We start from the raw sequence: 17694 nt of genomic DNA, 5'->3' as shown, positions 1-17694 counted from the left end.
GGTCTCCAGTACTGTGTACAGTACTCCAAGTGAGGTCTCACCAGTGTTCTGTACAATGGCATGAGCACTTCCCTCTTTCTACTGCTAATACCTCTCCCTATACAACCAAGCATTCTGCTAGCATTTCCTGCTGCTCTATTACATTGTCTGCCTACCTATAAGTTATCAGAAATAATTACCCTTAAATCCCAAATATTCTGTACTCTGCCCTTGGGTTTTTACGTCCAAGATGCATTATCTTGCACTTATCCACATTAAATGTCAGTTGCCACAACTCTGACCATTTTTCTAGTTTACCTAAATCATTTGCCATTTGGCTTATCCCTCCTGGAACATCAACCCTGTTACATATCTTAGTATCATCCGCAAAAAGACACACCTTACCATCAAGACCTTCTGCAATATCACTAATAAAAATATTAAAGAGAATGGGTCCAAGTACAGATCCCTGACGTACCCCACTGGTGACAAGCTCAAGCTTCGAATATACTCCATTGACTACAACCCTCTGTTGCCTGTCACTCAGCCACTGCCTTACCCATTCAACAATATTGGAATCCAAACTCAAAGATTGTAGTTTATTGATAAGCCTTCTATGTGCAACAGTGTCAAAAGCCTTACTGAAATCTAGGTAAGCAATGTCTACTGCACCACCCTGATCTATAATTTTAGTTACCCAATCAAAAAAATCAATAAGATTAGTTTGGCATGATCTCCCTGAAGTAAACCCATGTTGTCTCTGATCTTGAAATCCATGTGTTTTTAGATGTTCAACAATCCTATCCTTTAACATGGTTTCCATCACTTTCCCCACTACTGAAGTAAGGCTTACTGGCCTATAGTTGCCCGACTCCTCCCTATTACCTTTCTTGTGAATGGGCAAAACATTCGCCAACTTCCAATCTTCTGGGACTACTCCTGTTATCAATGATTGGTTACTTCATTTTCCTTCATTTTCAGCTGTAAATACCGAACAAAAATATTCATTGAGGCAGTCAGCTAGACCTTTATCCTCATCTACATACCTTCCTTCTTTTGTTTTTAATCTAACTAATCCTTGTTTTACTTTTCTTTTCTCATTTATGTATCTAAAAAAAGTTGTGTCCCCCTTTTTTACTGACTGTGCTATTTATGCTTACTACTGGGGCAAATATACTTATCATTAGACCCATACGTTCTTTCCCATTTAAGATCGCCACATACATTCCACGTTTTTTTACCACCTGATATCGCCTTACATGCATCAAATAGCAAAACACCTGGAGAATGCACGGTTTCTAGTATGGTCTTATTTATCAGGGTCCCCTGTGAGTCTCCATTCCGAATAGTCAACCAAATTGTACGGGGTTGATACTCAGGGCTAAAACACTTAGGTTCTCCTGCTCCTAAATGGTATACACTATAATCTATGCCTAAGTATCTACACTTAGATACATATCCTTTACACTCATACTGGGAATGCCAAATAAGGGTCTGGGAAATGTGATTGCCGGTTTTCGTAGTCTTAATGCAAACCTCACAGCCTGGTGTGTCGGTACCTCTACCTTCCTGAATAATTAAAAACACACAAATACTGTAAAGGATCCTGCTATCCATGCAGCGCTGATCCTTGTAGCGTCTCCCGAAATCCAAGCTGAAAAGAGTGAAGTAGTGATTATAGCTCCCAATTCCCCAAACAGTCGAGTCGAGACTTCATGAAGGGGTAAAATGAATGTTTATTGATGGCCAAACTCAGCCCTTTTATGATGGTCTTCCAGCAAGGACACTCCCACATGGGACCTTGTGGAGGACTGTAACAAAATATGCAGAACCAATCAGTATACAGTACAATTCTTATACACACCCACAGGAAGAGTGTAATCCCATCTCTGTATCCTGGAGATAATTAGCTTAAGTGGTTGCAGAGAACCTAATTTTCTCCGGGCAGAGAGAAACATGTGCTTTTTACCTTTTAACAAAACTGTATTAAAATCAATAACTCATGTTTCGCTGAACGAAGTCCCCATGTTCCACACACCCCCAGATAGCTTGGATCTGAGTGCATATTATAGGCGAATAGCACTCAGATCCCACGAACACAGTTCTCAATAACGTCGAGTAAAGTTTAAGTTCACCAGCTGTAATGGAAATTAAACTGCACGAACCCACATACGAGTGTAACAGGGGACATGTACAATCCAAGCAAGTAAGGCGAATGATGTGATCCAGAGACAGAGGGCTCTGTCCCAAGTGCCTTAAGACCCCATGACTTAACGGGCCAGCATCCCAGGGTAAGAGGCTAGCAATCCGGCTCCTCCAAGAGATAGGGGGGCAGGGCAGTGTGTCACATGCAGACCCAGTGACAAAAGCCTTTTTGTCACACATCTCCCCTTTTCCAAACGGACTAACAGGGTATCTGACCTCCTGCCGGTCAGTGCCCTTGTTAGTCCAGCAGCCCATCCACAAAACAGAAACAGCAGTACAGCCCCCCCACAATAACAGGTTTCTACACCTGAGTGAGGGAAAAACTTGTCCATGTCCAGGCCACCACGGCTGTGTGTGGGACTGGTAGGCTGCCTTGGTGGGTGGCTGAGTGGGCAGAGACCAGCGGTACTCTGCCCTGGTACCAGCACTACTACGGGAGTAGTCTGGTTGAAGCCTGGTTGCTGGAGACCGACTGTCTCCCCTTTAGCTGCACAGCTCTGCTGCTGGAGACCGACTGTCTCCCCTTTAGCTGCACAGCTCTGCTGCTGGAGACCGACTGTCTCCCCTTTAGCTGCACAGCTCTGCTGCTGGAGACCGACTGTCTCCCCTTTAGCTGCACAGCTCTGCTGCTGGAGACCGACTGTCTCCCCTTTAGCTGCACAGCTCTGCTGCTGGAGACCGACTGTCTCCCCTTTAGCTGCACAGCTCTGCTGCTGGAGACCGACTGTCTCCCCTTTAGCTGCACAGCTCTGCTGCTGGAGACCGACTGTCTCCCCTTTAGCTGCACAGCTCTGCTGCTGGAGACCGACTGTCTCCCCTTTAGCTGCACAGCTCTGCTGCTGGAGACCAACTGTCTCCCCTTTAGCTGCACAGCTCTGCTGCTGGAGACCAACTGTCTCCCCTTTAGCTGCACAGCTCTGCTGCTGGAGACCAACTGTCTTCCCTTTAGCTGTACAGCTCTGCTGCTGGAGACCGACTGTCTTCCCTTTAGCTGTACAGCTCTGCTGCTGGAGACCGACGGTCTCTACTCCTAATACAGTGTCCTGCTGCTGGGGAAAGGAGACTGGGCTCTCTATTCCCTGCTGGACACACTGCCGCTGGGGAATGGAGACTAGGCTCCCAAATCCCTGCAGGACCGGTGAAGAGACCCCGGTCCCATCTCCACCTGCCGACTGTGGATCCTCCCCGGACCAGTCTATGAGGTCCCCCCTACCTCTGCAGCTGGTAGCGGAGCCGGGTGTACCTCAGCCGGGTCTTGCCAGTGGTAGTGCTGCAGGTTAGGCTGTGAGTGGATCAAGCGGAGCAGATGTTGGTAGTCCTGCTCCAGCTCCCACTCCCTTCTGACCAGGAATGTTAGATCTGCTCTCACCCCCCTTTCGGGAGGCCAATCGTGTAGGTCTCTCCTGTAGTCCATAAGGTCCCAGAATCTGGACTCTCCCGCGTTCCCAAAATCCATTTCGTCAAAGGACTCCCATAATAGACCAGGGCCATTGTAATCCTCACTCTCGGGTCTGTGGTATTCCTCAGTCCAGGGAGCCTGCCGCACTGTGTCCCACCATAGTGCCTGGTATGCGTCCTCTAACCAGGTCTCCTGCCATACCAGGGTCTCGAGCTCCGACACCCACTCCTTCAGGGGCTGCTCCCCCAGCAGAGGCTTTCGCAGCGCCAATCGCATTCGCAACCTCTGTTCCTCGCTGGGGAGACTCTCGCTACGTTGTCGCTGCATGTCCTCCATGGCCTCGTGCCATACGCCTTTCCGGGCTGCATCCCTGTAATCCGGGTGCACCTCCTCATGGAACGCTGTCCAGGAACTAGCCGATTCCATGCTGCTGTAGCCAGGGGCACTGTACGGATACTAGCGTTGCCCTAATTATAAATCCATGGTACCGGTGTCGCTAGGATGCTATTCACTACTTGATTCGGTTCTGTATATCCATTCGGGAGAAAATCCCGCCGCTTGCCACCAGTGTAAAGGATCCTGCTATCCGTGCAGCGCTGATCCTTGTAGCGTCTCCCGAAATCCAAGCTGAAAAGAGTGAAGTAGTGATTATAGCTCCCAATTCCCCAAACATGAGTCGAGACTTCATGAAGGGGTAAAACGAATGTGTTTATTGATGGCCAAAATCAGCCCTTTTATGATGGTCTCCCAGCAAGGAACTCCCACATGGGACCTTGTGGAGGACTGTAACAAAATATGCAGAACCAATCAGTATACAGTACAATTCTTATACACACCCACAGGAAGAGTGTAACCCCTCCTCTCTATCCTGGAGATAATTAGCTTAAGTGGTTGCAGAGAACCTAATTATCTCCGGGCAGAGAGAAACATGTGCTTTTTACCTTTTAACAAAACTGTATTAAAATCAATAACTCATGTTTCGCTGAACGAAGTCCCCATGTTCCACACACCCCCAGATAGCTTGGATCTGAGCGCATATTATAGGCGAATAGCGCTCAGATCTCACGAACACAGTTCTCAATAACGTTGAGTAAAGTTTAAGTTCACCAGCTGTAATGGAAATTAAACTGCACGAACCCACATACGAGTGTAACAGGGGACATGTACAATCCAAGCAAGTAAGGCGAATGATGTGATCCAGAGACAGAGGGCTCTGTCCCAAGTGCCTTAAGACCCCATGACTTAACGGGCCAGCATCCCAGGGTAAGAGGCTAGCAATCCGGCTCCTCCAAGAGATAGGGGGGCAGGGCAGTGTGTCACATGCAGACCCAGTGACAAAAGCCTTTTTGTCACAAATATATTATTAAAACACATCACTCCTGACATCTTCTTCCTAACTCTTCGACCGAGCGATGGCACCTCAGCTTCCAGGATGTGAGGGCTGCAGGGAATAGAGTCCTTCTGATCCTCACTTTCCTTCACAGAGATCCCTTCAAGACACTCTGGCTATGATACGTAGGCAGGTGGTCAGGCTTTATTGTGGCCCTCAAAACACCTACTTGTAGATTTTTGTTGATGTGCCCTTGTAACAGAACTCTTCTCAAAACTCACTTTCAATCCAACTGGGTCACTCTCTTCAACCGGATCTTGCAGGGATTCTCAGGATCTGATGTAACTTGCCAAGAATCTGCTGCTGCTGGTTTAACCCTGGAGTGATGAATCCACGGAGTCACTTCGGCCACCTTTATAGCTGTTGGGGTAGACAAAAGAACAACATAAGGACCCCTCCACTTTGGCCCCAACGGTACACTGTTCCACTCCTTTATCCAAACTTGGTCTCCTGGATGATAAGAATGAACAGGTGGATAAATATTCACAGGTAATCTATCTTGTACCCATTTCTGTACCTCCTCCATAGTTTTACCCAACTCTACAACCTGCTGCCGGGTAATTCCTTCTCCCAACTGACTCAAATCCCCCCTTAAGTTACTAAGTACGGGAGGTGGACGCGCATACATAATTTTAAAAGGTGAGAGACCCATCCTTCTAGTAGGTGTACTACGAATGCGCAACAGAGCTATTGGCAAAATAACATTCCACTTGAGTTGGGTTTCTTGACACATCTTTGCCAATTGGCTCTTAATAGTTCTGTTCATCCTTTCCACTTTCCCAGAACTCTGAGGCCTATATGCCGTATGAAGTTTCCACTTAATACCAAGCATATGAGTCAGTTGTTGTAGGCACTGGTGAACAAAGGCTGGACCATTATCTGATCCTATAGAACATGGTAGTCCATATCGGGGTATTATTTCCCGCAACAGAAATCGCAAAACTTCTCCTGCTTTCTCTGTACGAGTGGGACATGCTTCTACCCATCCTGAGTAGGTGCACACAGCTACTAGTAGGCAACGATGTCCGCCGGATTTAGGCATTACCGTGTAGTCTATTTGGAGATCGGACATAGGGAGCCCTCCCATGTACTGGACTCCCGGTGGTCTCACTGGACCTTGCCTTGCGTTGTTTTTTGCACATAACACACATCTTCGTACAATGGCTTGAGTCAAGTTGGACAATCTTGGTATGTAGAAATGCTTCCTAAGAGATTCTTCCATACTCTCTCTCCCGGAATGTGTCCCATTGTGATAGATCTGGACAATTTCTTCAGCTAGCGATGCTGGAATAACTATCCTTCCATCTTCTAACTGATACCAATTATTTTCCAAGTATTTTCCAGCTTCAGTCTTTAACCACTCTTCTTCTTGAGCTGTATAAACTGGAGTCCACTGAGACAGAGGGGTCGGTATGAGAGCAGCTATACACTCCACATATTCCTGTTGCCCCGATTCAGCGGCACGCTTGGCTGCATTATTTGCCATCCGATTTCCTTTCACCATATCACCATCACCTTTCAGATGCGCTCGACAATGTATGCTACCAACTTCCTTCGGCTCCCATACGGCTTCCAATAGTTGTAATATCTCAGCTGCGTACTTGATTTCTTTACCCTCTGAGTTCAGTAGTCCTCTTTCTTTATACAAGGCTCCATGGGCATGAGTGGTTAAAAACGCATACTTGGAGTCCGTATAGATGTTTACCCTCAATCCTTCAGCCAATTGTAACGCTCGTGTGAGTGCGATTAATTCTGCCTTCTGTGCCGATGTTCCTTTTGATAATGGCAGAGCTTCTATCACCTAGTCTATGGTTGTCACTGCGTATCCTGCGTAGCGAATCCCTTCTTTCACATAACTACTGCCGTCCATATAGTACTGGACATCGGGGTTCTGGATGGGAAAATCACGAAGGTCCGGTCTGCTTGAGAACACTTCATCCATCACCTCCAGGCAATCATGTTGACTCTCAGTAGGTTGTGGCAAAAGAGTAGCTGGGTTCAAGGTATTGACAGTTTCAAGATGCACTCTCGGGTTCTCACATAACATGGCTTGATACTTAGTCATACGGCTATTGCTAAACCAATGATTGCCTTTATAGTCTAGCAACGTCTGTACTGCGTGCGGGACTCGCACGTAGAGTTCCTGACCCAGAGTGAGCTTGTCAGCTTTGGCTACCAGCAAGGCGGCGGCAGCTACGGCTCTTAGACAAGGTGGAAGACCACTGGCCACTGCATCCAGTTGTTTAGACATATATGCAACAGGTCGTTGCCAAGTACTGTGTCAGTACTCCCACAGCCATCCTTCTTTGCTCGTGTACATATAAGTAGAATGGACGTGTATGATCAGGTAGACCTAATGCTGGGGCGCTCATCAATGCCTTAACATCCTCAAATGTCTTCTGCTGTTCGATGGTCCACAGGAAGGGATCGTGTTCTGTGCCTTTTATAGCTGCATAGAGGGGTTTCGCCAATATCGCATAACTGGGAATCCATATCCTGCAGAAGCCTGCTGCCCCCAAGAACTCTCGCACTTGTCTTCTATTCTTGGGTGTTGGTATTTGGCATACAGCTTCTTTTCTCTCTGGCCCCATTATCCTTTGACCTTCAGAGATATGGAATCCCAGATACTTGACAGTTGGCTGACACAACTGAGCTTTCTTCCTGGACACCTTGTATCCTGCCTTCCAAAGAATGTGCAGTAAATCATATGTTGCTTGCTGGCATCTCTCTTTTGTAACTGCCGCTATCAACAAATCATCTACGTATTGTAGGAATACACATTCTCCTGGGATGGACTTGAAGTCTAGTAAGTCCTGACTTAATGCTGATCCAAATAGGGTAGGTGAATTTTTAAACCCCTGGGGCAATCTTGTCCAAGTCATCTGGCGTTTCGAGCCCGTTACAGCATTTTCCCATCGGAATGCAAAGATACACTGGCTTTCTGTAGCAATTCGTAGGCAAAAGAAGGCATCTTTAAGGTCCAAAACCGTAAAGTAAGTAGCCCTGCCCGGAATTAAGGCAAGCAGGTTATATGGATTGGGCACAACTGGATGTATACTTACTACCGCATCATTGACTGCTCTCAAGTCCTGCACAGGTCGATACTCATCTGTCCCAGGCTTTTGAACAGGCAACAATGGGGTGTTCCAGGGGGAAGTACAGAATTTTAGGATAACATACCTTATGAACTTATCCAGATAGGATTGGATGTTCTTCTTAGCCTTTTGGGGAATATGGTATTGTCTTAGGCTCACTGGATAAACCCCAAGTTTTAGTTCAATCCGTATAGGTGGGATATTGCGAGCAAGTCCTGGTGGGTTACTCTGCCCACACTCCTGGTATATTAAACAAGGATTCATCACTCCTAGGGTTTTGGCTGGTCAACACTGTATAAAGTCGCCACTCTTCTTATTTCGGTATTGATATTGTCATTATACCGGAGGGTCCATTAAACTTCAAGGATATCGTTCCGTTAGGCAGAAATGTTATCTGTGCTTGTAACTTCGATAACAAATCTCGTCCTAGAAGTTGGACTGGACATTCAGGCATGTAAAGAAACTGATGTTTTACTACGTGGCCTCCCAGTATACAGAGTCGACTTTTAAGAACCGGTTTAGCAGCACTCCTCCCAGTTGCTCCTATTACGGTGATAGTTCTTCCTGAAGGAGGAGCGACTAGGTTAGTCACCACAGAATGTTCAGCACCAGTGTCGATCATGAAAGAACTCCTTTTTCCCCCTATTGCTACATCGACCATAGGCTCCGCTCGGCCAAGGGGGATGGAGCCCGGTCGGTATCAATAGTCATCCATAACAGTGTCAGCCAAACCCACAAAGTCTCTATTTTCTCTTTCTCGGGGTCTCTGCGCTGCTGGGTAATACCTATCCCCATGAACGCTTCCTCTATTATTCCCACCATTTCCTCCAGGGCCTCCTCTCGCTCTGCCTCTATAATTATTACTATATCCTGCCCTTGTTCTATCTCTCTCATATTGTTCCCTCAGTGGACACTCACTTCTCCAATGCCCTTCTTCCTTACAGTATGCGCATTGGTTCCTACTTAAAGGCTCCCTATTCCACTTATTCTCGCTTTTCTCAGTTCCCCTATACACTTCCTTTTCCCTTCTATCTACACCCGCGATAGCTACTGCTTCCTTTTTCGTCTCTGTCTCCCTATTCATATAAACCTTATTTGCTATCTCCATTAGTTGAGTTATAGACATCCCTACAAACCCTTCTAACTTTTGTAATTTTCTCTTTATATCTCCATAGGCCTGGCTGACAAAGGCAGAGTTAACCATCCGGGAATTCTCAGGAGCCTCTGGATTAAAGGGGGTATACAACCGGTATGCCTCCAATAATCGATCATAAAAGGCACTGGGCGACTCATCACATTTCTGCAATACCTCAGCCGTCTTTGACATATTGATCGCCCTTTTCCCTCCGGCTTTCATGCCAGCAATAATGGCGTCCCTGTAAGCTCTTAAACGGGCCATATCTGCGCCATTAACATTCCAATTCGGATCTGTGTTTGGATAATGGGCGGCGGCCCATGCTGCCGGGTTGGCCTGATTTTGAGTACGGGCCACTTCTTCAAGCGCTTTAATTGCCGCCTGATTTATCCGAGTTCTTTCCTCGTTATTAAACAATGTCATAAGTAATTGCTGGCAATCAGCCCAAGTGGGATTATGCGTCTGGATTATAGAGGTAATCAAACCTGTCATGGCTTGAGGTTTATCTGTGTAGGAGGAGTTATGGGTCTTCCAGTTGAATAAATCAGTAGTAGTAAAGGGAACATAGACAAATACGGGATCAGCATGTTGTAACTGGCCCTCTCCGTTAATATGTGTCGGGCCCGGTGTCAGTCGGAGAGGCATTTGATAATGTCGGGGTTGGAGGGTACCGGTCAGTTGTCGGGTTAGTATGGGGCTTCGTTGAGGAAGGTCAGTTATGGGTTCCGGTCGAGGGGTAGTAAGACGAGGGGAAGGGGACGCTTTTTCTTTACTGAGGGGAAGATCAGTAAGTAGAATATTCCGGGCCGGGCTGGGAGGAGCCTGACCAGGAACCAGAAATGACGCCAAATCTGGATAGGTGGGGTTAATAGGGGTAGGTACCGGAAGGGGAGGGTTTAAAGCAAGTGGGCTAGACTCTGAGCTAGAGGAGGGGGTAGGTGGAGACAACAGAGCAAGGGGAGTAGTATTACTAGCTGCGCCTCCTCTTCCTTTTCCTGTAGAGGAGGAGTAAGAGGGTGGCAAGGGGATCTCTGACTCAGGGGGCGTGTCCAGAATGGGCGTAATCTTGGTGGACAAACAAGTTCTGGCCAACAGGAGGCGACATTGCTCCTCGTTGCATACCCTGATCCATTTTGGCAAGTCATCTACGGCCCGCTTCCAACAATCAATATACGGAAACTGGCCGTAAATTTCAGGCCTACCCGATACAGCCACGTGTACGCGCTGCACCAGATTAGGATCAAGACGGCCACGTGGAGGCCATGCAGCCACCAGGGTAGGCCATTCCCTACTACATAAAGTAGTCAGGCGTGTTGGGGACATCTTTACTCCAAAATCATGTACATTGTATCCCTTTTTAAAGTTCTTTAACATGCATTCTAAGGGATCAATCATCTTTGAATCCGACGCACCCATACTTAGCAACGGAGCGTCGTCTCCAATAAAAGCAAAACAAACACACTTCCAACGGTCACACCCTTCCCCTTGGCAACAGCACCACGTGGTACGGTTACTAGGCCAAATGTACACAACAAAACATACAGGGAATTCCCGTACACACACAGCTGTTACACCAGTCACTAAATAACTATTACTGTACCTTTTGGTGAAACTATACAATCACCCACGTTATAATTCTCAGTATTTAAATTACCCGTCTATAACATGCCCTAGTAACATCGTCTTTACAAACAGTAGTTATAGTACGGTTAGTACGGTATTGGTTAAAGTACAATTTTTAAAGTCACAGTTCAGTTAGTAGTGGTTATGATGTTAAACATACAACATAAACAACAGTTATTAGTGGTTATTTACAGCATCAGTAATAATACATGGTTATGGTACCGTGCACTATGATACAGTTACACACTATTCACACTCTCGCTAGACGGCAGAGATCACGCTATCTAGCAAGATATACACTCTACTACAATAATTTTTAACACATTTACAGTTTCCCAACTAATCTATTGGCCAGTACCTCGAGGGACTACCTAAAACTATTTACATCCGTTTTGGTTAGCCGTCGCTGCCCAAGCACCACATATAGCGAACTAGAGGGCGGAATTTACACAAAACCCTCTTAGTCTATCTACTCTATCAATTGTCTAGTGGGTTCCAGATTTACACGCCTTCCCACTTAGCCAAGATAGGTTGAGATCTAGCGGACAGAATATATAGCAGGCTCCGCTTAGTCTCCCGGTCCCTCCGACCTAGCGAACAAAATATACACCCTAGATACGCTAGTCTAGACAAGACACCGGTGTCCGGCTTGGGCTATTTACACAGGACCCAGCCTGACTCCAAACCAAGATTAAACGAGCTGACTACAGGGCGTTTAATTACGAGCGGTGCGCCTTCGCTCCTTCCCTCAACTTGAGGGGGCCAATTCCATACACAATTCCAGATACAAACCCCTTATGGGCCTACCGCACAATCGGTATCCAATACCCCAGTGGGTCCACCGTCTAAAACAGTAGTCGTCTTACCTCCTCGTTCCTGAACCTGAGTTCACACTCATCGACAGGGGCACCCCAGCACTTACTACGCAGAGGCCGATGATCTCCTGGACAACAGACCAGTGGCGCCGAGACGAAGGGAGGTCCACGTAAAAGTTCAGGGGTGCAGCCGTAGAGAGCATGGGCAAAGATAGACCGTCTCACGCCTCTGTTTCTCAGCTACCGTTGAACGATGAGATTCCCGGCCAATGCACCAAATGATACCGAAGAAACTGACGGAAGCCAAGCACACAGGTTTCTTCAGGAAGGAAGAGATCTTTATTCGATTCACCGACCGGGACTCAGAGGGACTAATGTCACCAAAAACAGCTAAAATCTGAGTCCTGATCGTACAGTGTAGGTCCCTTATATAGACATATAGCTCCTCCTATAATCAGTTCCACCTACATGTACTCTAACCCAATCAACAGAACAAAGACTAACTTCCTGTTTGACCACTTGGCTTGCCCAGCACAATGGAGGAGGGGGAATACTCGTATATCCTGTATTCCTACACATGCTCCTTACACTACTGATTGTATCGTTGCCACGTGCAACCAACCGATACATCAACATATGCACGTGCACATACCACGTGGCAATCTCGGCCTACTAAATTTATTTTTACCGAGATTCCACCACACATTGTCTGAAAATATATGGTTCGCTCCGTGTAGCAAACTCACCCCTTTAAGGTTTTCCTGGCACTATAGGGTCATTAGGTCCCCCTCCCACCATTCAAGGCCCCCCTCCGGCTGGGCTGAATGGGGTTAAAACCCTCTTCAGCCACTTACCTTTCTCCAGCGCCTGGCTCCCTCAGCGCTGAGAAACTCTCTTCCCTCTGCTAACGACAACTCCAAATGTGCATGCAAGGCAAGAGCCGCACGCGCATTCAAACCGCCCATAGGAAAGCATTACTCAATGCTTTCCTATGGACATCCAGCGTCTTCTCATTGTGATTTTCACAGTGATAATCGCAGAAGCGCCTCTAGCGGCTGTCAATGAGACAGCCACTGGAGGCAGGATTAACCCTCAGTTTCTCTGAAACTGCTATGTTTTCAGCTGCAGGTTTAAAACTAGAGGGACCTGACACCCAGACCACTTAATTGAGATGGGTGCCTATAGTGGTCCTTTAAATCCGGCCATTCTAAGGCCCGGTAATACGTTGTTACGGTTTATTTCTAAAGTTTGACTTAGTTCTGCGTGTTGGGCCACTAGTTCGTCCTGACACTACCGAAGTTACACAAACCATGAAGCTCCCTGTAGACTAAAAAGGCTATGATATAACACAGCTCACCAGTCAACAATAAGAGGCCTTGGTCATGGCCCCTGGTAGGTTACCACCAAGAAATACAAACTTTTTCAGACACTACATCATACATTGACAAAACAAATACTTAGAGAATCGGATTTAGATTTATAATACCAAAACTTTATTTAGAAACTGTGGATTCAGACAAAATAGAAACAGCAATTTTGAGAATTAGCCAGTATATTGATTTTGTATAACACAGCTATGGCTGCCATAGTCCCCGTTACAGATCACTGCTGAGAAACATATGGAAGGCACTGCATATACAAACTGAAAAGATACAGGGAGGAAATCAAATCAAAGACGGCAAGCACCATAACCACTACAACCCACTTTAGAGGTTATTGACCTTGAAGTGCCCCTCACAGGTAAGCAGTCAAACTATTTGGGAACCATTTGACAACTTACCTGGGTTCCACCTGATGCTAGCCGCTGCCTGCTCTGACAGAATGGAAGATCCTTGCAGTAGTGACAGACTCCAGAGGAGGTGGACCCCAAGTACCTTGTCAAACATTATTAAATGGTTTAATAGTGAAACCTGGAAGGCAGCCCAATTCATACAACTTACACGTGTCCAGGTAAACATGACAGATCTGCTAGACACACACGTATGTTGATGCATGGTTCATGAATAGACTTAAACAGATATGGGGGTGTGGGGCTATCCTTGAGAGATGTTTGTTTTCCACTTCCTAAATCACTCACCTCCCAAGGATCTCTATATTTACCACAGCGGGTGCAGTTTTTTCTGCCACGTCAGCTATAAAGTTGAAGCTCGTCCGGGCTCCAGGTGAGGGGGTGACCTTTTCTTGGTCTTCATACGGCTTAGCTGCCATCACATCCGTAGCTCCAGGGAGTCCTCGGCTCCACACCCAGAAGCCAAAACCAACCCCTAGCATCACGCCAGCATACAGTGTCCATGCACTGCTCCATCTACCAACTCCTGATTCCACTCTTTGGATTGAGAAACACGCATCTTCTGAGCCCATATTGTGCTCTTCATATTCACACTGAACCCCTGTACCCCAATGGCTATCCAGAATTTCCTCCACCTCCATACACCTCCTGCCTTCTGCATCAATGGCATGCTTACCAAAATAGCTGGATGCTCTTAAACCCATCAGCTGTACCCCTGAACCCCAATATCTACCTGGGGACATGCCCTGCACCCCTGAACCCCAATGTCTATCTGGGGACATGCCCTGCACCCCTGAACCCCAATGTCTATCTGGGGACATGCCCTGCACCCCTGAACCCCAATGTCTATCTGGGGACATGCCCTGCACCCCTGAACCCCAATGTCTACCTGGGGACATGCCCTGCACCCCTGAACCCCAATGTCTACCTGGGGACATGCCCTGCACCCCTGAACCCCAATGTCTACCTGGGGACATGCCCTGCACCCCTGAACCCCAATGTCTAACTGGGGACATGCTCTGCACCCCTGAACCCCAATGTCTACCTGGGGACATGCCCTGCACCCCTGAACCCCAATGTCTAACTGGGGACATGCTCTGCACCCCTGAACCTCGAGCTATGTCTGAAAGCAGGTCCTGTCCCCCTGAACCCCGAATTTCCCCCGTCCTCTGTACCCCAGCCGTCATGCTCTGCCCCCCTGTACTGCCACCCGGCCTCCTGAACCCCGATATCTTGGCCAGGAACCCATTGCTGAACACTCGGGGTCTGGCTCCCCAAAGCCTCATATCTCTCCTTCTCACTGACAGACAGATGGCAGCGGCCATAGTGTTCAAACACTAGGGGAAAACTCTGAAACTTTATCACTCGCGAACAATGAGACAAACAGCGGCCGCCATCTTTGTTATGGGCAAAACGGAAACAACAAAAATATTATCTTCATATTATATTATTATATAGTATACACCGCTATTATTATATCTTCATATTATATTATTATATAGTATACACCGCTATTATTATATCTTCATATTATATTATTATATAGTATACACCGCTGTTATTATATCTTCATATTACATAGTATACACCGCTATTACTATATCTTCATATTATATTATTATAGAGTATTCACCGCTATTATTATATCTTCATATTATATTATTATATAGTATACACCGCTATTATTATATCTTCATATTATATTATTATATAGTATACACCGCTATTATTATATCTTCATATTATATTATTATAGAGTATACACCGCTATTATTATATCTTCATATTATATTATTATAGCGTATGCACCGTTATTATTATATCTTCATGTTATATTATTACATAGTATACACCGCTATTATATCTTCATATTATATTATTATATAGTATACACCGCTATTATTATATCTTCATATTATATTACTATATAGTATACACCGCTATTATTATATCTTCATATTATATTATATCTTCATATTCATATAATACACCGCTATTATTATATCTTCATATTATATTATTATATAGTATACACCGCTATTATTATATCTTCATATTATATTATTATATAGTATACACCGCTATTATTATATCTTAATATTATATTATTATATAGTATACACCGCTATTATTATATCTTCATATTATATTATTACATAGTATACACCGCTATTATATCTTCATATTATATTATTATATAGTATACACCGCTATTATTATATCTTCATATTATATTATATCTTCATATTCATATAATACACCGCTATTATTATATCTTCATATTATATTATTATATAGTATACACCGCTATTATTATATCTTCTTATTATATTTTTATATAGTATACACCGCTATTATTATATCTTAATATTATATTATTACATAGTATACACCGCTATTATTATATCTTCATATTATATTATTAAATAGTATTCACCGCTATTATTATATCTTCATATTATATTATTACATAGTATACACCGCTATTATATCTTCATATTATATTATTATATAGTATACACCGCTATTATTATATCTTCATATTATATTATTATATAGTATACACCGCTATTATTATATCTTCATATTATATTATTATATAGTATACACCGCTATTATTATATCTTAATATTATATTATTACATAGTATACACCGCTATTATATCTTCATATTATATTATTATATAGTATACACCGCTATTATTATATCTTCATATTATATTATTATATAGTATACACCGCTATTATTATATCTTCATATTATATTATTATATAGTATACACCGCTATTATTATATCTTCATATTCATATAATACACCGCTATTATTATATCTTCATATTATATTATTATAGAGTATACACCGCTATTATTATATCTTCATATTATATTATTATAGAGTATACACCGCTATTATTATATCTTAATATTATATTATTATAGAGTATACACCGCTATTATTATATCTTCATATTATATTATTATATAGTATACACCGCTATTATATCTTCATATTATATTATTATATAGTATACACCGCTATTATTATATCTTCTTATTATATTTTTATATAGTATACACCGCTATTATTATATCTTAATATTATATTATTATATAGTATACACCGCTATTATTATATCTTCATATTATATTATTATATAGTATACACCGCTATTGTTGTGGAAATTGAATATTACCCTAATTTTAGTTAGTAAAATGCCTATTTACTCCATTTAGTTATAATCAGTATTATTCAATAAATTACTAAAATGACCACTAGATGTCACTCAGGAGTACCCCACCCATCAACCAAACACTCTAATTTCCCAGATGGTGCTGGAATCCGGGGGAGAACTTCATGACGACAGTAATGACATAAGATGGCACACCCAGTAGGACGTGCTTTGAATGAACCACTTAACACTTAACCAATTACTGATTTATAATTCTATGTTATCTCTGACAATGCTTATGATGTAATTGTGCTTTATAAGGGGTCGCCTGCCCCTGAATAAACATTCCTCAAGTTCTTCATTAACCTGAAACTTGTGTCTGGTGTGAATTACTTCAGGGAGCGTGCAGGCATTGTTTCTTAATTTGGCCAGGGGCAGATACACAAAATAATCAATTTATTGATTGATTTCCACTTCAGCTATTATTATATCCTATTATATTATTACATAGTATACACCGCTATTATTATATATGACAATGTCAATTATTATATACTATTCACCAGGAACAAATATTTATTATATACCCAGAATAAGATCACCAATTATTATATACTCAGAATAAGATCCCCAGTTAATATATACACAGAATAAGATCGCCAATTATTATATACCTAGAATAAGATCACCAATTATTATATACCCAGAATGAGGTCACTAGTTATTATATACCCAGAATAAGATCACCAATTATTATATACCCAGAATAAGATCGCCAGTTATTATATACCCAGAATAAGATCACCACTTATTATTAGTGATGTACCGAACTGTTCGCTGGCGAATAGTTCCTGGCGAACATAGCGTGTTCGCGTTCGCCACAGCGGGTGAACACATGCGCGGTTCGATCCGCCCCCTATTCGTCATCATTGAGTAAACTTTGACCCTGTGCCTCACGGTCAGCAGACACATTCCAGCAAATTAGCAGCAGACCCTCCCTTCCAGACCCTCCCACCTCCTGTACAGCATCCATTTTAGATTCATTCTGAAGCTGCATTCTTAGATAGAGGAGGGAAAGTGTAGCTGCTGCTCA

The 17694-nt window shown here is 43.9% G+C and overlaps 1 protein-coding gene across 1 annotated transcript in view; it reads right to left on the bottom strand.

Moving 5' to 3' along the window:
- HTRA2 (HtrA serine peptidase 2) overlaps window positions 1-14760 on the bottom strand; it is a 69482-nt gene extending 54722 nt beyond the window's left edge. Inside the window, exon 1 of the mRNA XM_063457492.1 lies at window positions 13719-14760. Within this exon, the coding sequence (XP_063313562.1) occupies window positions 13719-14755 (1037 nt within the window). The 5' untranslated portion in view covers window positions 14756-14760. The remainder of the gene's footprint in view (window positions 1-13718) is intronic.
- Between the last annotated feature and the right edge of the window lie 2934 nt (window positions 14761-17694).

The sequence above is a fragment of the Pelobates fuscus genome, chromosome 6 (assembly GCF_036172605.1).
Source record: "Pelobates fuscus isolate aPelFus1 chromosome 6, aPelFus1.pri, whole genome shotgun sequence".
Classification (NCBI taxonomy): Eukaryota; Metazoa; Chordata; class Amphibia; order Anura; family Pelobatidae; genus Pelobates; species Pelobates fuscus.
The sequence above is the reverse complement of the archived record's forward strand: the minus strand, read 5'-3'. Positions and strand labels throughout refer to the sequence as shown.